The following is a 17,718-nucleotide window of genomic DNA, read 5'->3' as shown; positions in this document are numbered from 1 at the left end:
ACATGTTACAGATTAATATTCAAATATATTATATTGGAAAGAATGTAACCGTGAGTGGATACTTGTCTAACATGTGCAATAAAATATTTATTGAGTTATTATGTATATTGTAATTTGTATTGCGAGACAAAAAAAAAGAAATGCACTCGAATCGTTGTAGTATATAGTATGATATGTCAGTTAATAATATACAAATAATAAATATTATCATTCAAACATAGCAGTTCTTCTGTTTAACAGCTCTTCAATCATAACTGTTTGTACCTTGCCAGTCATTATATTAGTGCGCATGACGAATATTCACATGCTAAGAACGTTTCCAATTTAAATTCAAGAAAATCTTTTTTTAATTGTCAAAATGAATATAATATTTTCAAGTTGTGCGATTATCGTATTTTTGTTAAGTGCATCGGAACAAACATATTTTTTAAATAAAAACTACATAAATACAATTAATAATAATGCAAATTCTTGGAAGGTAAAATTTTATTATAGTTATACTTATCTTAATTAAAATTATGATTTAAATGCGTTTCAATATTATTTCGTTATCTATCTTTTACAAATTGTATTATTTTTATATCAAAAGCCAAAATTAAAAACAAAACAAAAAACTCCCGCTGTTAGTCAGTCATCTCTATTTCTAAGGATCAAAGAATACGTAATGTCTTACAAAGATTCCAGATCTTTTTTCGAACTAGTGTTTAAAAAACTACTCCTTGCATATATTTTACTTTTAAATAACAATGTAAAATTTTCAAACTATAAAAAAAAAATTAAATCTTGTAAACAGTGATTTTGGATATAGATAACAAAAATAACTTCATAACAAAGAAATATGCATAAGCACCTATAGCTAGCTAGTTATGTCTTTATTATCGTCAACATAAATAATTTATAATAAAAATCACGGCCAGAGTTTTGTTTTTTGAAAAAAATGTGAATTATATATTATTTGAGAATAAAACCTATGATGTGTTAAAATACTCTTAAATAAAAGTAGTAAGTTAAAAAGTTTGCTTATTAAAATGTAAGATTATAAGCGTAATTTTAAGAAACTCAAGTTTCACTCAAATTAATGATCCAAGGTAAAAATTGAACTTCATTTCTGTTATGAGTTTGTTGAATTAGGATTTAATGATTTATTAATTTCATATGAAAAAATAATTTTGAGCAGAAAACTTTGTGTAAGCTTTTATTTCTGAGGATATTTAATAATGTAATTATTTTCGTATGAGTAAATTATTTTCATCAATAATAATGCAATGTATTGAACTATTCTTTTCTAAAAAAAATTATATTATATTATGTAATAACAATTATGAACACATTAGAAATATAATATAATGTCCAAATCAATATTTAAAATTATAAAAATAGAATCGTGGTGGCATAAATAAGACTCAATATTTTAAAAATTGCATTGTTCATAGATGGTAATAATATTATGTTTAATGACAAAAAGTTTCGATTACAACAAAATAACTAAAAACGTAAAAGGAAAAATCGTTATTTTTCTTTTGAATATCCAATTTAATCAACATTTAAACTTTAAAAGTATACAAAATAAATGTTCGTAAGTGTTTTTGATAATTTTAAGATTCTACCAAAAAAGTATGGCTCATCATGAGTTAATGATTAATTTTTAAATCTCAATATTATTAAGATTTAAAATTATATAAATTTTAATAACAATATAAATTGTTAAAATTCAAATTTTAAATGCTTAAAAAATATTTTATTTTTTAAATTATTATTATGTATATTTCAAATAACATTTACTATATACTCGTATTGTAAAATTCGTATGGTGTTTAAAATAAAATAAATAAATAAAAAATCATATCATATTTAAAAAGCGTTGCCGTTGTGAAATAAATATAAATGTTCAAGTTATTTTATATATTATTTACAGCAAATAATTACAGCTAAAAATCGGAAATTACGGAAAACATTCTCGAATTTATATTATTTTCTTTTCGGTTTTAACTTTTTTTCTCAATTATCCAGAAAAGTACAGTGCATTTTTTTTTTTTACAACAATTTGTTACAATTTACATCCTTAAATCGCACTCCAAGTGGAAAGTTGAAACTTTTTCATTGAGTTAAATGTGACAACGCTCAAAATATATTTAAAATTTTTTTTCTTTATATATATGTGACAATAAAACAAAAAACTGTATTGATACGCTCAAACTCTGAAATAATAACCATTGTCATAAAGCTGTCGATGAATAAACTTAAACAAATTAAATAAATATATAATATAATTTTTTTATAACATCGTTTGACATATTTCTGAATTAAGTTAATTCAAATGATTTCAAAAACTTTATTATGCAATTAATATTGAATAAATAAATTAAACTTATGCACGAGGAACAAATACGATAAAAACTGTAAATATTTTGTATAACAAAATAAAATATTGAGGTTTAAAATCTCATAATTGTTTCATCGATACTGGAAAATGTAAGTAAACTAAACATTATATTATAGAGTAAAATAATGATAAACCATATCACATTATAACTCGTATTTTTGAACAATTAACTCGTGTAGTATTTTAAGTATTTATATGTATAGTATTATGTCAGGTTTGAATTAAATTGTTGATAGTATATTGTTTTAAATACCTACACATAGAAACGTACACGTAGACATGCAAACGTAAATGTAAGTAAGATTAAATTGTACTTCTCTATCGACTATTTTTCAAATTGTAATCGGGTTTAATATTAAAACTTGTAACAAAAATCAAAATATGTAGTATTTAAACTATATATTATTAACTTTTTAAAATCCGTTTGGTAATGTAATATATAATAATTTATTTTAATTAATCGTAGTTCATAATCTAAATATACATTAGAATTTAGAATAATATATTATTTAGTTAAAAATGGTTCGCAAACAATTGGGTTACGAGTAGTCAAGTTTTTAAATTGTAAAAAAACTACTATCGATAAAAATAATCTGACGATTAATGTCTTGAGGCGTAAATATTGATAAGTAGTTATATTTATTGTATTAACCTGAAATTAGTTATACACTATAATAACAGTAAAAAGATTAGTCATAATAGATTATATTTTTTTAATATGTAAATAATTATATTATATCACAGAATGATTGTATTAATTATAATCGCTTCAGTTCTGAAACGATGACGTTATACTATAATCAGCTTATAAAATAATAATACATCGATTAACAATAATATATTAAGCTATGTCATCGTTAGAATTGTTACCATCTAACTGCTGTTGTTTTTATTAAAAATTTACGATTCAGGCTGGCACCAACTTTCACCCGGAAACACCTTTGAAATTCATATTAGGACTTTTGGGGTCAAAGGGTGTAAGAGTCTTGTCTACGGGTGCATATAAATCGCAAGACCCGCTGTACAAGTCTAATGCAAGTATTCCGATAGAATTTGACGCGAGAAAACGATGGAAGAACTGTACGACGATCGGGACGATTCGTGATCAAGGCAACTGTGGCTCATGTTGGGTAAATTATATCTTCGATGATAATATTATGAAATTGTTTTTTTAAATATTTACATGGACAATTTTCCTCATCCTACAATTATAGGCGTTCAGCACTTCTGGAGCGTTTGCCGACCGCATGTGTATAGCTTCAAATGGGACATTCAATGAACTACTATCAGCCGAACAAGTTACGTCTTGTTGTTACCGATGTGGTTTAGGTTGTCAAGGAGGTTATCCGATCAGAGCTTGGCGACATTACTACAAACATGGCCTGGTCACTGGAGGAAACTTTAACTCGTTTCAAGTAACACATTAATAATAATATAAAATGTATAAGACAATAATATTATTATAATAAACAATTAAACATGTATAGTTAGGACTAAACATATAACCTTAATTAGTAAATTGAACATTTCGTTACGAGACTGCAAGTACACTATCATACTATATAATATTAATTAATACTGGTTATAGGGATGTCAGCCGTACACGTTTCCACCTTGTTCGGGAAACAATTCATGTAGCAACCAAACGGAAAAAAATCACAAATGCCAAAAAAAATGCTACGGAAATACAACTATTTCCTATAGAAATGATCACAGATATAGTAAAATTATTTTGTGATATTAAAAAATTATATTATATTATTATATTTATATTATTATTATCACCTTTTACATGATAAATTACGACGATAATAATATAATAAGATAATATGTGTTTGCATATTTTTTTTAAATAAGTAATTATTTAAAAAACGTATTATTTATCTTAACAATACCAAACGTAGAAATAGGTTTCTATTATTAAATTAAAATGCATGGCTTAAAATTTAGTATCTTATCTATAATTTTAGAAAAACATTTATGTATCAAAGTATTAGAAAGACAATTCTACTTAGAGATATGAAATTAAAAATAGATAATATAATTATTTGATAAAGTAATAACTTAAAAATCTCTAAAATTGGAAATTGAATAAATATATAATTAGTAGAATAAATTATAGTGAGAATCATTAGTGGATCATAAACATTTTAATCAATTAATTAAAATGCTTAACAATCAAATATTGTTAAAATACAGTATTTTACAAACACATAATATTTTTTTTTATTTCCTTTATAGTTAAAGATCCACCATATTACTTGGATTACAATTCTATACAATACGATATAATAAACTATGGACCGGTCGAGGCGTCTTTTGAAGTGTACGATGATTTTCTTTCGTACAAGTCAGGTAAATAAAGTATTAATAAAAAAATAATAATAAATACAAAGTGAATTTTTTAACTTATTACTAGATATACCTAGTACTGTAAGTTATTTACAAAATTAAATATATTAAAGTATGAGTATTCAAATGCTTTTCCAAGTATTAAATACTAAATATCAACAAGTATTTAAGAACATTTAAAATTATAGTTAACAATATTTTTGACGTGCGTGTGAATAATTTGTTTTTCTACTTTAAATTGGTAATATTTGGAATTAATGTAAAAATAAACTATTATCACAAAAATAATAATAATTTGAATATTAATTCACCTTAAATTATAAAATATTTTTCAATAATATTATTGATAATTATTTAAAATTGTAACATATTAATAGTTTTAACAAATAATAATAAGGAATAATAAGAAACAATTTTCTATATCTATAACATACTAAAATTAATAATTATTTTAACTACTACTTTATGAATAATTTTATAATTTAAATTCAATTTTTAAAACAAACATTTATCGATATCTACAATAAAAAAAACGCTTACCAAGTCAGAGATCGGTATGTAAACTTTCTTGATTTTCAATTTCAAACCACGCTAAATGAAAATCTAGCAAAAAATAATTATTTTTTTAACTGTGAAAAATTAAATAATTTTTTTTGAAAATTTTTAATCTCACATTTTGTATTTAGTTGCTAATCCCTTTTTAATGGGATATCAACCAACTTTAATATAATAGTTTTGGAGAAAAGTTAATAAAATATAATATACATTTTGGGACCGTTCACGCCGATGTTTTTGTGGATTCAAATCGTTATACCGCTTGGGTGTGATATCGGATCTCTCTCATAAATATTTTATATTAAAGCTAGCTTAATTATCCACCTACTTATTACAACTGAGTTATATTTTTATCATTTTCATACTTGACAAAAATTCAGAATTTTTTCATTTCAATTACCATACTTACTTCATTAAAAATCAAAAAAGTAAAAATTATAGTAAAAAAGTTATTCGGGCAAGTGGATATCGCTCTTTTGCATAATTGGTGTTGAGTAGGTTACTTTTAATGGATGTTTTAAACTTGAATTCTATGACATATAATTTTTACGAAAAACGATTCTAAACGGAGACGGTCTGTAAGCTATAATACTAAGTACATTTCACATGATATATTTTTAATATTGATATTAAAGTAATTAATTGTATTATTAGTATTACAGACTACGGTTAATCGATTTAATTGTTTTCGAAAACATTTATTTCAGTTATTCATTAAAGTGACATTCTTAACAATGACTAAGTACACCTCACCCACCACGTCGGATCACCCGTCTTCGCTATTACTTCGTTTTCACTTAGAATTCTTTCTGACTTGTTTTATTTTTTCTCGGCTCTTAAGAGACGAAACGTGATGTTAAATAGTCTATAACTTTTCTCAAGAATTGGGTTATCAAATTCAAAAATATTTTTTTTAAAACTGACTAATATTTTCAGAGATCAATGCGCTTAAACTAGTTCTTCAAATTTATTATATTTACAGATATTGATTTGAAATATATACATTTCAATTTATATATAGATATATATATCAGACATTTTATAGCAGACCTGGTAAATATACACGCATAATATGGCCGTTATTTAATACAAAAATCCCATCGAAAAAGCACTTTCAGTGTTTTACCGAAATTCATTCATATTAATGTATATTTGTAAATTAATCAAACATTTTATGTCTAAAGATTTTTGTGAATACCCTGAGCACTGCGCGCACACCTATAATGCCAATAGTATCTATGCTTATAATGCTTATGCCTATAATTTCAACCGGTTCCAGGTGTTTACTCGGTATCGCCTAACGCCACGTATTTGGGAGGCCATTCCGTGAAGTGTATTGGATGGGGAGTCGAAAAAAACGTGCCGTACTGGTTGATGATGAATTCATGGAACGAAACGTGGGGCGACAGAGGATATTTTAAAATTCGTCGGGGAACGAATGAGTGCAAAGTCGATAATTCAACATCTGCTGGAATACCCGAATATTATTCATAAGTATACCTAGCTTGCATAAAGATTTGATATCACCGCTATTCCCTCCCGCCGGTGGTTAGTATGTACATCACGCATACACCATCGTAATGATAATTTATTATTATTCACGAATATCATAAAATAAAAATTTGTATCCATACTATGGGTAATTCATTGAACAGCGAATACCGATTGTTTCAAAAATTATTATAGTTTTAGAAAAACAATTATTTTACGTTATATATTACTAAAACAATTTATTTTTTTTTGGAAAAACAAATAATATTTTTTTCTAATTTGTATCTTTATCATTATATTAATTTTCACTTCTTCGAATTACACCATAATACATTATTCATTTCATTATAATATTCTGAAACAGAATTGTAATTACTTATAGTTAGTTAAATATATTTTTCAAAATTTGATTTAAATGCATTAATATTTTGAAGTGAAATATTATGAAATTAAGGATAAATGTTATTAAAAATAAAAACGTTTAAAAAAAAAGTAATTTAAGTGATGTATTCGAAATTGTTTTCAAAAACGTTTATATTATTTGACATTGTACATGGTTACTGTCAAAATAATCACACCGTGTTATATTACAGTATAGATAGACTGATATTTTAAATGTCAAAATAGTTATAGTCATTAAAACATTTTTTTTTTTTTTTTTTTTTTTAATATGAAACAGCGGTATCTGCGTCCATTAGCGATTACAACCAACGACAAGAATATCAATTATACAAAGCATTTTAAAATACACATTTGTATCAGATTTTGTTTTATACTATATATTATAATATAAAATATAAATTAATGTAAAACTAGATCTATGTATACCTATATTGTTTTAAGTTACCAACGAATCGATACTTGAGAAGGTATTTCTGATGTCCAGGATATTGCGAAGTGAAAAAAAGGGAAAACTCAAAGTAAATTTTATTAACAGTGTATCATAATATAATATTATGTATATACAATTTATCAGGAAACAGTTCATTGCGAATATTGAATTATAGACAGGTATTAAATATAATGATAAAAGCAATGGTGTGATAACCCCAGGTCACAATCTGTTTGATAGTTAGTAACATAGGATCTATGGTACTAATAAAAACCAAAATAAAGATAAGGACAAAATTAGTGCGAACGTGTTGATACAAACATTGTCGGGCGTCAACCAGACGGTAAGACGTAGAGTCATCAAAATAGCCGATCAACGTGAATAAAATATTTTAATTCTCAACTATAATTAATAATTTCTTTAGATCGTAAAATTTAGTTTGGATTTAAAAATTAAAAATTTTAAATAAATTTGACAACCCTTTTAAAATATTTGGATTTGAAATTTTAGAAATGTTAATGTTAATACTATCTGTAATTTATAGAGAATAATAATTTATCTTTATAAAAATATTATATATAACTATATTGGATTGCCTATTACTCATTATTTTTTTATATTATTCAATATTAATTTTTATATAGTTTTAATTATGAAATTTAAATTTATCATTTTTAAGCGTTTAAAATACATTTTATTAAAGGTATTTAAAAACTAGTAAAAAATTTAAATAAAATATCTTATGTACTATTATACATATGTAATCTTTAATATTGATTTGATTTAAATCACTAATTTATAAATCATATCTGTAGAATTTAGAAGCATTTTGGTCGTTGGCACGAAAATTGATAAAGTTATCACAGATGAGTACCATAGTAGTATTTATAATTTATTTAAATGTGGTGAAATATTAATATTTGGAATTTTGCCAGATGAACTAACACACACACAAAATAAAAACAAGTAAAAAACAATGAAAACTCTTCAGACTCATAAAATAATTCACCTCCGTTCGTTTCAAAGCATACCCCACATCCATCTTCACATTCCTAACGTTACTAAAATAGAAACTAAATATCACTGCTACAAATTCAAAGTAGCTTTCAAAATCATACCAATTAAAGAATAAAAAAAAACCTATTATCTATCTCTATCCTAAAAAATCCTTATGAAAGGACCAAGTGGAAAGTCCAGAGATCTTATAATTTAATTAATTAAACACTTACTATAACCCCTTATTAAACCCACACCAAATTACTGAATAGTTCAATTACCCACGTCCAAGAATAAGAAAAATACTTTAGATAATATTTTATTTTAATGAGTATTATAAAATATACAACTTTAAACCTATATTTAAAAAAAAGTAAATTTTTAATAGAAAATTAATTTTTTTTTTTTAAATTTTATAATTTTATGTCGTTCTTATAAACTGACGAATGATATTAATTTCTCTAAATTATGGTTTTTTCAGAGTCAGATCATAATTAAAGACTGACGTTGAAAATATTAATTAAAAATATTCGTATAAGTTTAAGAATACAAATTTGTATTAAAATGAATTAAAATGTTCTTCATTGATAATTAGGTGTTATAATAATATATTTTTCTATTTTATTAATTTCATGGATAATTTTGTAATTAGAAATACTAAATAAGTAGTATATAAATATTACTTATTCTTTTCCACAGCAACGGTCATACATTTTAATTTTTCTACTAGATATTGGATTTTATAATTGTATAAATCCAAAATTTAAAAAAAATTAGTTATTCGCTTAGTACTAAAATATTGAAATATTGTTGTAAAACTCTTACCGGATACTACATTTACTATTAGGAAAAACTTACCAATCAAAATAAAGCAGTAATAATTTTGTCTATAAAAAATTATTCTGAACACGCTTGTTATACTATTGAGAATTATTCAACTGAAATTTTACATTCATGTCGATCTCTGTTCCGTGAAAAAAATATAATAGCTATTATTTTGGTGGAGTGATCCAATCGAAAAAAATCACTCTTTGTTTGAGATAACACAAATATTTTTGAACATTTTTCTTTTACACAAAATCATTTTTTTTTTAAATTTTTTAATCTTGATCGACAATATACATTCTTAATGCCATTCTCTGAAGCAAAATATTTTTGTTATACTTCGATCTATCAAAATAAAATTTTTGGCTAATAATTTATTAATTGAAAGTACTTAACATTTCATAAACGGAGTAGTAAACCAACATTTTATGGAGAAAGTACTAGGTATGTAATACACTCCACTCCGTCGATCAAAACCTTAAATAATTAGATATAAGTTATAAATTGGTCATTTAAAATTTGGATTTTAGTATCAAAGTACTCCGAGTAACATTATGCTTTGGAATAAGGAATTAAAAATACATGTCATAAAAATATTATCTTTTAAAATATTATAGATTTTTAAAAATAATAAGTGTTTTAATTTAAACTAATTATTCATTATCAATATAGCTTTTTTTTTTATCACATAATAATTCAACTGACAACTAAGCCATAACCGTTGCATGTAATTGCATTTATTTTCAATATTAGTATTACGCATAATCGTTTTGAATAATAATAAATACAATAAATAAAATAAGCTTAATATTTAAGTATAACTAGGTACCTTTTTTAAAATAGGATTGATTGTATTTTTATGCCTTTGTCTATGATACCAGTGATTATAATAATATTGCTTATTGTCTTATTATTCATAATATATAGATGATGCTGTCATTATTTTTTATTGTTAGGTATCTATAGTTTGTAAAGTATTTAGATTTTTCCAAATTAGTGAACGGTATTGATTTTGTACTCATGACTAGATTCCTAAAATGTTTAGATACCTATAGTTTTACACGAGCACAGATAATCCATTAAATTGTGATATTTTTAGTTAAGTTATTTTTTGAGTATACATATATTATAACAACTCAATAGGTTAATAATGAAATATAATATTTGTATTAGTTTTTGTTTTAAGTCCTCACCTAAAGTTAGGGAAATCATAATATTATTAAATATAATATTATGGATGATTTTGCGTTGTTTTTTTATTTCACCGTTATTATTATTACGGTAATATATTATTATAAATTATAATCTATCAAAATCAAAAGGCAATATTGATACTGTTCGCTTTCAAAGACTGCGATATAAAGTCATTAATTTGTAAACAGAACAAAAGCTGACGTTTTGACGTATATATACGTAGGTATTCTTAATATAGCCATCGATAACTTATGAATGAAAAATTAACAACGATTTAATTAAAATTTCTTAAATGATAATTATAATAAAATATTAGCGATTATTTTACTAAATATTGAAATATTCCAAATTCAATTTTTCAAACCATGGTGATAATATTATTTTGCATTATTTGCATACTGGGTTCTATGTACCTATTAATCGTTTTTGGATTTAATTAATATCTCAATGAGTCGTCATTTATTAAATTCGATTTTGACTATATAATAGAAGGTATAGCGATGCATTTAAAATATGGGGCGTTTCCTTTCCCGTCAAATTTACTTGTCCATTAGTCATTGCAATACTAATTAAGACATTAATACAAATTTATCATAGTCAATATAATATTATACTGATCAATGGCCAGTCAATGGCCTCGTGAGATATTAATAGTAACTAGTAAGACAGTTTAGATTTTGTACCTATAGCTGGTGTGTGGGAAAATCTGTACCGGATTAGTGATGATATTAGTTTTTTTTTTTTTTAAATTGAAAAGAGTATACAATTTTTAGTTTTTAAATATTGTAGATTGTAATATTTCATATGCTTAAAAATAACAAAATATAAAAAAATTGCCCATAAATCAACATTATACGATAGTCTATGCCGTCTATGCTCTTAAAAGTTTTTTTTCGTGTTTAAAATATATTCGTGATAATAATTTTCACGCAGCCTTAATCCGCCTTTGTTTTTAGCATTTATCATTTACTATTGTTTCCTGTGCTGATGTTTCTGTTCACAGTCTTCGATTTCACTTGGAATATCATTTCAGCTCTGGTCTACATCACATCAAAGAGATTTGCTGCAAGGCATTGAAAATGCTTGGCGTTGTATTAATAATAGCGCGCCAATTAAGTGTATTACTTTTCTCCGTCATTTTTTAATATGGTTCCATAATTTAGGATTCATATAGCTCTTACGACTGTATTATGGTTGAATGTGTCCAAAGAATATATTTTGTGGAACTTTTTTTTATTTTGAAAATCTCATGTCCACCCCGTGACTACACACTAGTAAGCCAAGTGATGGGTTTATGTAGTCTTATGAATCCATGATCTCTTACTAACCGTAAATAAATCCCTTTCAAAATAAATGTCTAATTCAATTAATTCTCATTGCCTAGTGATCGGAGTTAGCTTTTGAGTTGCTTTTAGTTATGTCTTAAAACTTAATTGTAATTAAAATTAATTTGCAAAATTTCATAAAATCTATTAATTTGTGACATTTGGTGTGTAAAAATGAAGGCTTTAAAATGTTATTAATGGAAAATATGGAATATTTTAAACGAAAATCTTTAAAAATTTTAACGATTAATAGAATGTGTTTAGTATGTACATAGATATAATATGTAATTCCAACAAGTTAACGCTATTAAAATAAAATTTAAAAAAAAACCCATTTAATAATATAAATTTAATTTAAAACTTAAAATATAAAAGTAATACAGTTTAGAATTTATAAATCATTAATTACGATTATATTTGACGTCAATCATAATTCTATATAATATTTTTGTCACATGTTTAACCCAAATTAAATGTTTGGAAAACCAATAATTTGCATTAGTTATTAAAATAAATTATTTATTTTCGTATAGGTAATCAAAAGTGAAGTATTGAATATAGTTTGAATGATATGAAATTAATTATATTTCATTATGTAATATGTATACGTTCTTTAATTAATAAAAATGTATCTCTAATAATGATCTACTAAGCCCATTTTCTTTTGTAACTCGCTTGTCGGGCGTCCCATATTAATTTTAAAAAGTTGTTTGATGTTTCAAGAACGGTTCTTGAGTTCAGCGATCAGGTAGTGAATGTCTATAGTTATAATGTATATAGAATATAATAATTATTAATTACTTTCTAGCCCAGCAAAAAACTTAACATTAACCGTCTATCTGCATATGTATTAAGCATAAGTAGTGGGGAAGGGAAGTGCAGTCTTGACATTTTTTTTTTGTTAATAAAATGAGGTATTCGAATAGCTACATAGTTGGAACATCGTTAATTTAAATAATTATGAAGAGATACATTTTTTAATTTCTAAATATTTATATAAAGAATTAATATATCTATAACACATAGAAAATAGGTAGGTTAGTAATTATTTTATCAGAATTTTGTACTTTTATCATTGATATATTGTATGGTAAGGAATTTGACGATCTTGTAATATTCCAATATTATAAAAGTGTTATCTTAATTTGATGCCTATTAGATTATATTTCTTTTACGTACTATCGTACAAACATGATGTTTCTCAATTATATTTTGTTTATAGTTTATAAATACGACTTTTAATTACGTGGGAAATATAATATAATAAATATGCTAATAAAATTTGTTAACTATTATAAATTATAATATTTTATTGATTATTAATAAATTACTATATACATTTGTAGTTGACACATTTTTGAGTAAATTATCATAAATATTATTAAAGCCTAGTCAAGGGAGTGTTAAAAATCAGATTACTTTAAAACTAAATAGAGGGCTTTTTGGTTTTTTTTTATATATTTAATGACTTTATACAGCTCAGAATGGGTAAAAAAATGTGGCCAACTTATTCACTACAAAATTCATAGAAAAACATTGATTCTTTATATTAAATCATGTTTTAGATATTATAGAACATAAATATTTATATATTTTATATTTAATATTATTTAAGAAGATATTCTGTTAATGTTCATAAAAACAAAATCATATTTTTTTCATTTCTCGAGTTGTATTTATTTATTTGTAGAATAATAAACGTTTTTAATTTAAACGTTTTTTGTTTCAAATGTGACTGGAATTAAATAATTTACCAAAGAAAACATGTGTAATAAATATTTTCAAGTTTAAACATACTATTATATTATAATGTACAGTAAATAGATGGAAAAATAAATATTATAAACATAATAAAGTGAATTTAAACTTATACTTATTGTAACTTATGCATAGATTTTACATTATTTAAGGTGAAAAAAAAATATCTCCTATACATTTTTACTAGTTATTAAGAGAATAAGGGTTTTTAAAGGATACCTAGTAGAATTATAGTTGAAGCTTTTAAGAATCTGAAAATCTAGTATTTACTTATAAGTTATAGCATTAATTTTTATTGAAACATAGAACAAAATAATTATTATTATGATTTTACAGAGTATCAATGTTCATAATTTTTTTTAAGATATTGCGAAACATCAAGCATATAGTTACAGTGACTGAATTATAGATGTAGGCAATTTATGTAAGTCATATGATCAATATTTATCATGCTGTTTTACGTGTGACATGTATAATATACATCACACACACACACACATATACATATTTTCATAAATAAATAAAAGTGAATTTATGTATAATATATATTATGTGTGTATCGAGGTTTTATAATTTTTTATTTAACATTATATTTTTATTTTCGATCCCTAATAAAATATAATGTATTATTTTTTTTATTCCAAACTTGATTTTTTGGATTGTGATTTATGGCCACGACCCACCTATATACAGATATATATACATTATGCGAAAGATAGTACCTACTGCAGCGTTCTCTATTTGTAGAATTGCACTCCATTTTTATTGTAGTTCTTATCTGGTATATTTACCACCATCAGAAATTCTAGGAAATGGACACAAATTATTGCGTCCCTTAAAACTATTACCTCTAATGAAATTCACATCCATTTATTAAATTAAATGTTACCCGTAGAATATGTTTGAAAACGACAATGTTTAAAACATATGATTTTCTCATGAATAATACGTTTTCTATTGTATTTTATTAGGCCATTTAGGTAATTGCTAATCCGTTACTTATTTGCTGTAATTAAAACAAAACAAAATATATACTGCACACATAGATCCAAGGTACAGTTATTATCAAAAAAATAAACATTTAAATATTTATATTGTAAGATATAAACAAAGTGATTCAGTGATTTATCGAACATGCTTACCCTTATTTTTTTCCTTTAATAATGAATTTATTCAAATTAAGATTTTCGAAAATGTTTAAATACATTTAAATATTATACTTAATAATTCTTGACATTTTTTGTACTACATAAAATATAATTTGTGACGATAGAATTTTTTTTACTTCAAATTATAACACTCTAACCCTGTTTTACTGTAAATTTATTTAGTAGAGATAATTCAAAATACGGACGAGTAGTTTTTCATTTATCATAATGTTTAAACAGAGTCCTTAAAAATAACATTACTAATCCTTTATTTGTAGCACAAAAATACATAATAATATATTTATTACAGATAGGTAATACTCACTGTTAGCTAATTTGATTTGAGCCACACTTTGAGAGAATTAAGTTCTAAAAAGATCATTATTTTGTAAAAAATACAATAGTAGAATATAAAATTATAAAATAATTTATTGTTTTTTCTACCTTTTTAAATAACAACCAAACCAATATAATTGAATTAACATTATGAACAATCCCCATAAAAATCTAAATTTTATACAAATAATATTATATTTTTATATATAATTATTGCTCTAACAATAATTGAACATTGCGACTCAAAAGTAGCTTTATGTTTCACTCCAATATGTATAATATGATGATTTATCTTGTATATTAATAATTTATATTTTACAAAAATATAAAATATATATAATATTAGTCCTAGTGTTTATTATTTGTGTTATTTTTACAAATTATAAATTATGATAAATTCATATTTAATTACTAAAATATTCAGTCATCATAGATCTAATATTTTTCGAATACATTGTCATGGACCTATATTATCATTGGTACACAAAGTTAAATAACTTAAAACTACTCGTTCAAATTTTGATTTTGATGCGTCTTCATTTTCAGAAAAATTATCTGCTAAATAATTTACAGTAAAAAGGAGTGTTCTCATTTTAAAATTAATAAGCTTATAGCACGCGTATTAAGTAATACAAACAATCTTAAGTTTTTAAATATCATCTTTAAGTATACTTAAAATTTCCAGGGATCAGATTTTGATTAACTATATTATTGAAGAAGAAAATAAGGCGGCGAGCATACTTTGATAAATACCGTTAATAATAGTATTATTAATTTATAATATTATACAGAGTAAAGGATTACAATTAATTTCGTTTAAATATAAATTGTTTTATATTATAATTACTCGACAAATTTAAATTTTGATGTAATTCGATGATTGGGTTCACCTACATTGACTTTGATCTTGTGTTGTATTTAAAACACTGTAATAATAAATCACTGAGATATGCGTTATGAATTAAAACGAATTTTCTTCAAACAGAAATTAAACAAGAAATAATTAAAGTTATAACGCGTCTACGACAAGCTGATAAGCTGAATCAGCACAAACAATAGAAAAATAGTTTATTATTCGTTGTGCTTCTGTAATATTTTGTTTAAACAAAATTTTCCGGTGAATATAAAGGAGCAAAAAATGAAAATATTATACCTGTGAAAAGTTTTAAATTTTTTTCGGGACTTAACTCTATAGTCTATAAGCTAATATATTATTATTCAGAGTAAATCGACTGTACTGTACAACTAGATAATGTTGAAATTTTAAATTGGTGGCGCCAATTGTATTATATCATAAAATATAATCATGTAGACGAAATGATTAGCTTAAAACAAAAAAAAAAAAAATATTGTGGTAAGCCTGAATGAACAATGAAAATCGTGCAAGTAAAATAATAGCACAAATGTGTAGATTCTGTGGTTCTCATCAAGTGAAGCAAAAAAGCAAAATCTCTCCTCTGTAATAACAAAAAAGGAAAGAAAAATATAAAATAAATACATACGATAAATATATAAATCTGGAAAATTATAAATATTACGATAACACGACAACATTGACGGTACTCAGCCGATCAGCATCGCTAATATTCACATCAAACCACGAAAAAAATAAAAAATATTTTACTAAGTCGATCGGAACGAATACAAGTTTTATTGATGTAATATATTACAAAATGAGGCAAAACAAATATTTTCTCGGGGTAAACAACGTCAAAGTTTGTAATAGTAAACGACGAAATTTCATCAAACAAAATCGATGTTATGTTCCGATTTCATGAATATTATAATCAAATCGATGTTTACTATATATTCAATTAGCATATTCAACAAGATACAAGGTAATGTATTTTTCAGTTAATAGTTTTGAGAATTTTTTCCTTCTTGAAAATGTCAAAATTATCTAGTTATTGATATTATTTTGTTCCAACGGTATAAAATATACATTATTATAAAGTAACAACTTTTTGTAATGACATGAACGTGTAACATATTTTATGATCATAATTGAAAAATGAATTCTCCTTTACACGCGCATGAGTCTTAGATCGATATTATTTACAATAATCAGAATATTAAACGTTTTGAGTAACTTGATAACCTTGGTGTTTTGTTAGTCGTGAATTATTCTGACGAAAGTTAGTTTGTAAATTGTGATTTGTTATACAACTAAGTTTAAGTAGTATATATTATGTTACATCACTAAGTTTACTATAAGTTGAGTAACAGCGTTTATATTATACTATATATATATAATGTATGTACACATTATAGAGTGATTCACTAAGCACGTTCATTGTTCATCTTTTTTTTTTCAAAAATGTAGATATTCAAAATCTGACTTTTGGAATACTTGAATATACCTAAATACTCAACATTTTTAAATTCTTAAGATTTTCGTACTGCCTAATTAGCATTTTTTGGAGATCCAAATTTTTTATTTTCAAACTAAAACCTCACCTTTTTACTGTAAATTATTTAACAGATAATTTTCTTGAAAATGTTGTCATATGCGTGTCAAATTTC

At 24.1% G+C, this 17,718-nt stretch overlaps 1 protein-coding gene across 2 annotated transcripts; it reads left to right on the top strand.

Moving 5' to 3' along the window:
* Positions 1 to 200: 200 nt before the first annotated feature.
* On the top strand, positions 201 to 7,596 carry LOC132927087 (cathepsin B-like). 2 transcript variants are annotated; one of them, XR_009661616.1, is made up of 7 exons: positions 201 to 478; positions 3,295 to 3,513; positions 3,598 to 3,798; positions 3,972 to 4,104; positions 4,625 to 4,738; positions 6,570 to 6,838; positions 7,461 to 7,596. XR_009661616.1 is itself a non-coding variant. In XM_060991541.1 (7 exons), exons 1-6 carry the CDS (start codon positions 359 to 361, stop codon positions 6,782 to 6,784), a joined length of 1,002 nt encoding a protein of 333 aa, XP_060847524.1. In that variant the 5' UTR covers positions 201 to 358; the 3' UTR covers positions 7,461 to 7,596. The 2 variants fall into 2 exon arrangements, 1 of the variants encoding a protein (XP_060847524.1); XM_060991541.1 differs by having other exon boundaries at positions 6,570 to 6,784.
* Positions 7,597 to 17,718: the final 10,122 nt, after the last annotated feature.

Source organism: Rhopalosiphum padi, chromosome 3, assembly GCF_020882245.1.
Source record: "Rhopalosiphum padi isolate XX-2018 chromosome 3, ASM2088224v1, whole genome shotgun sequence".
NCBI classification, from domain to species: domain Eukaryota; kingdom Metazoa; phylum Arthropoda; class Insecta; order Hemiptera; family Aphididae; genus Rhopalosiphum; species Rhopalosiphum padi.
The sequence above is the reverse complement of the archived record's forward strand: the minus strand, read 5'-3'. Positions and strand labels throughout refer to the sequence as shown.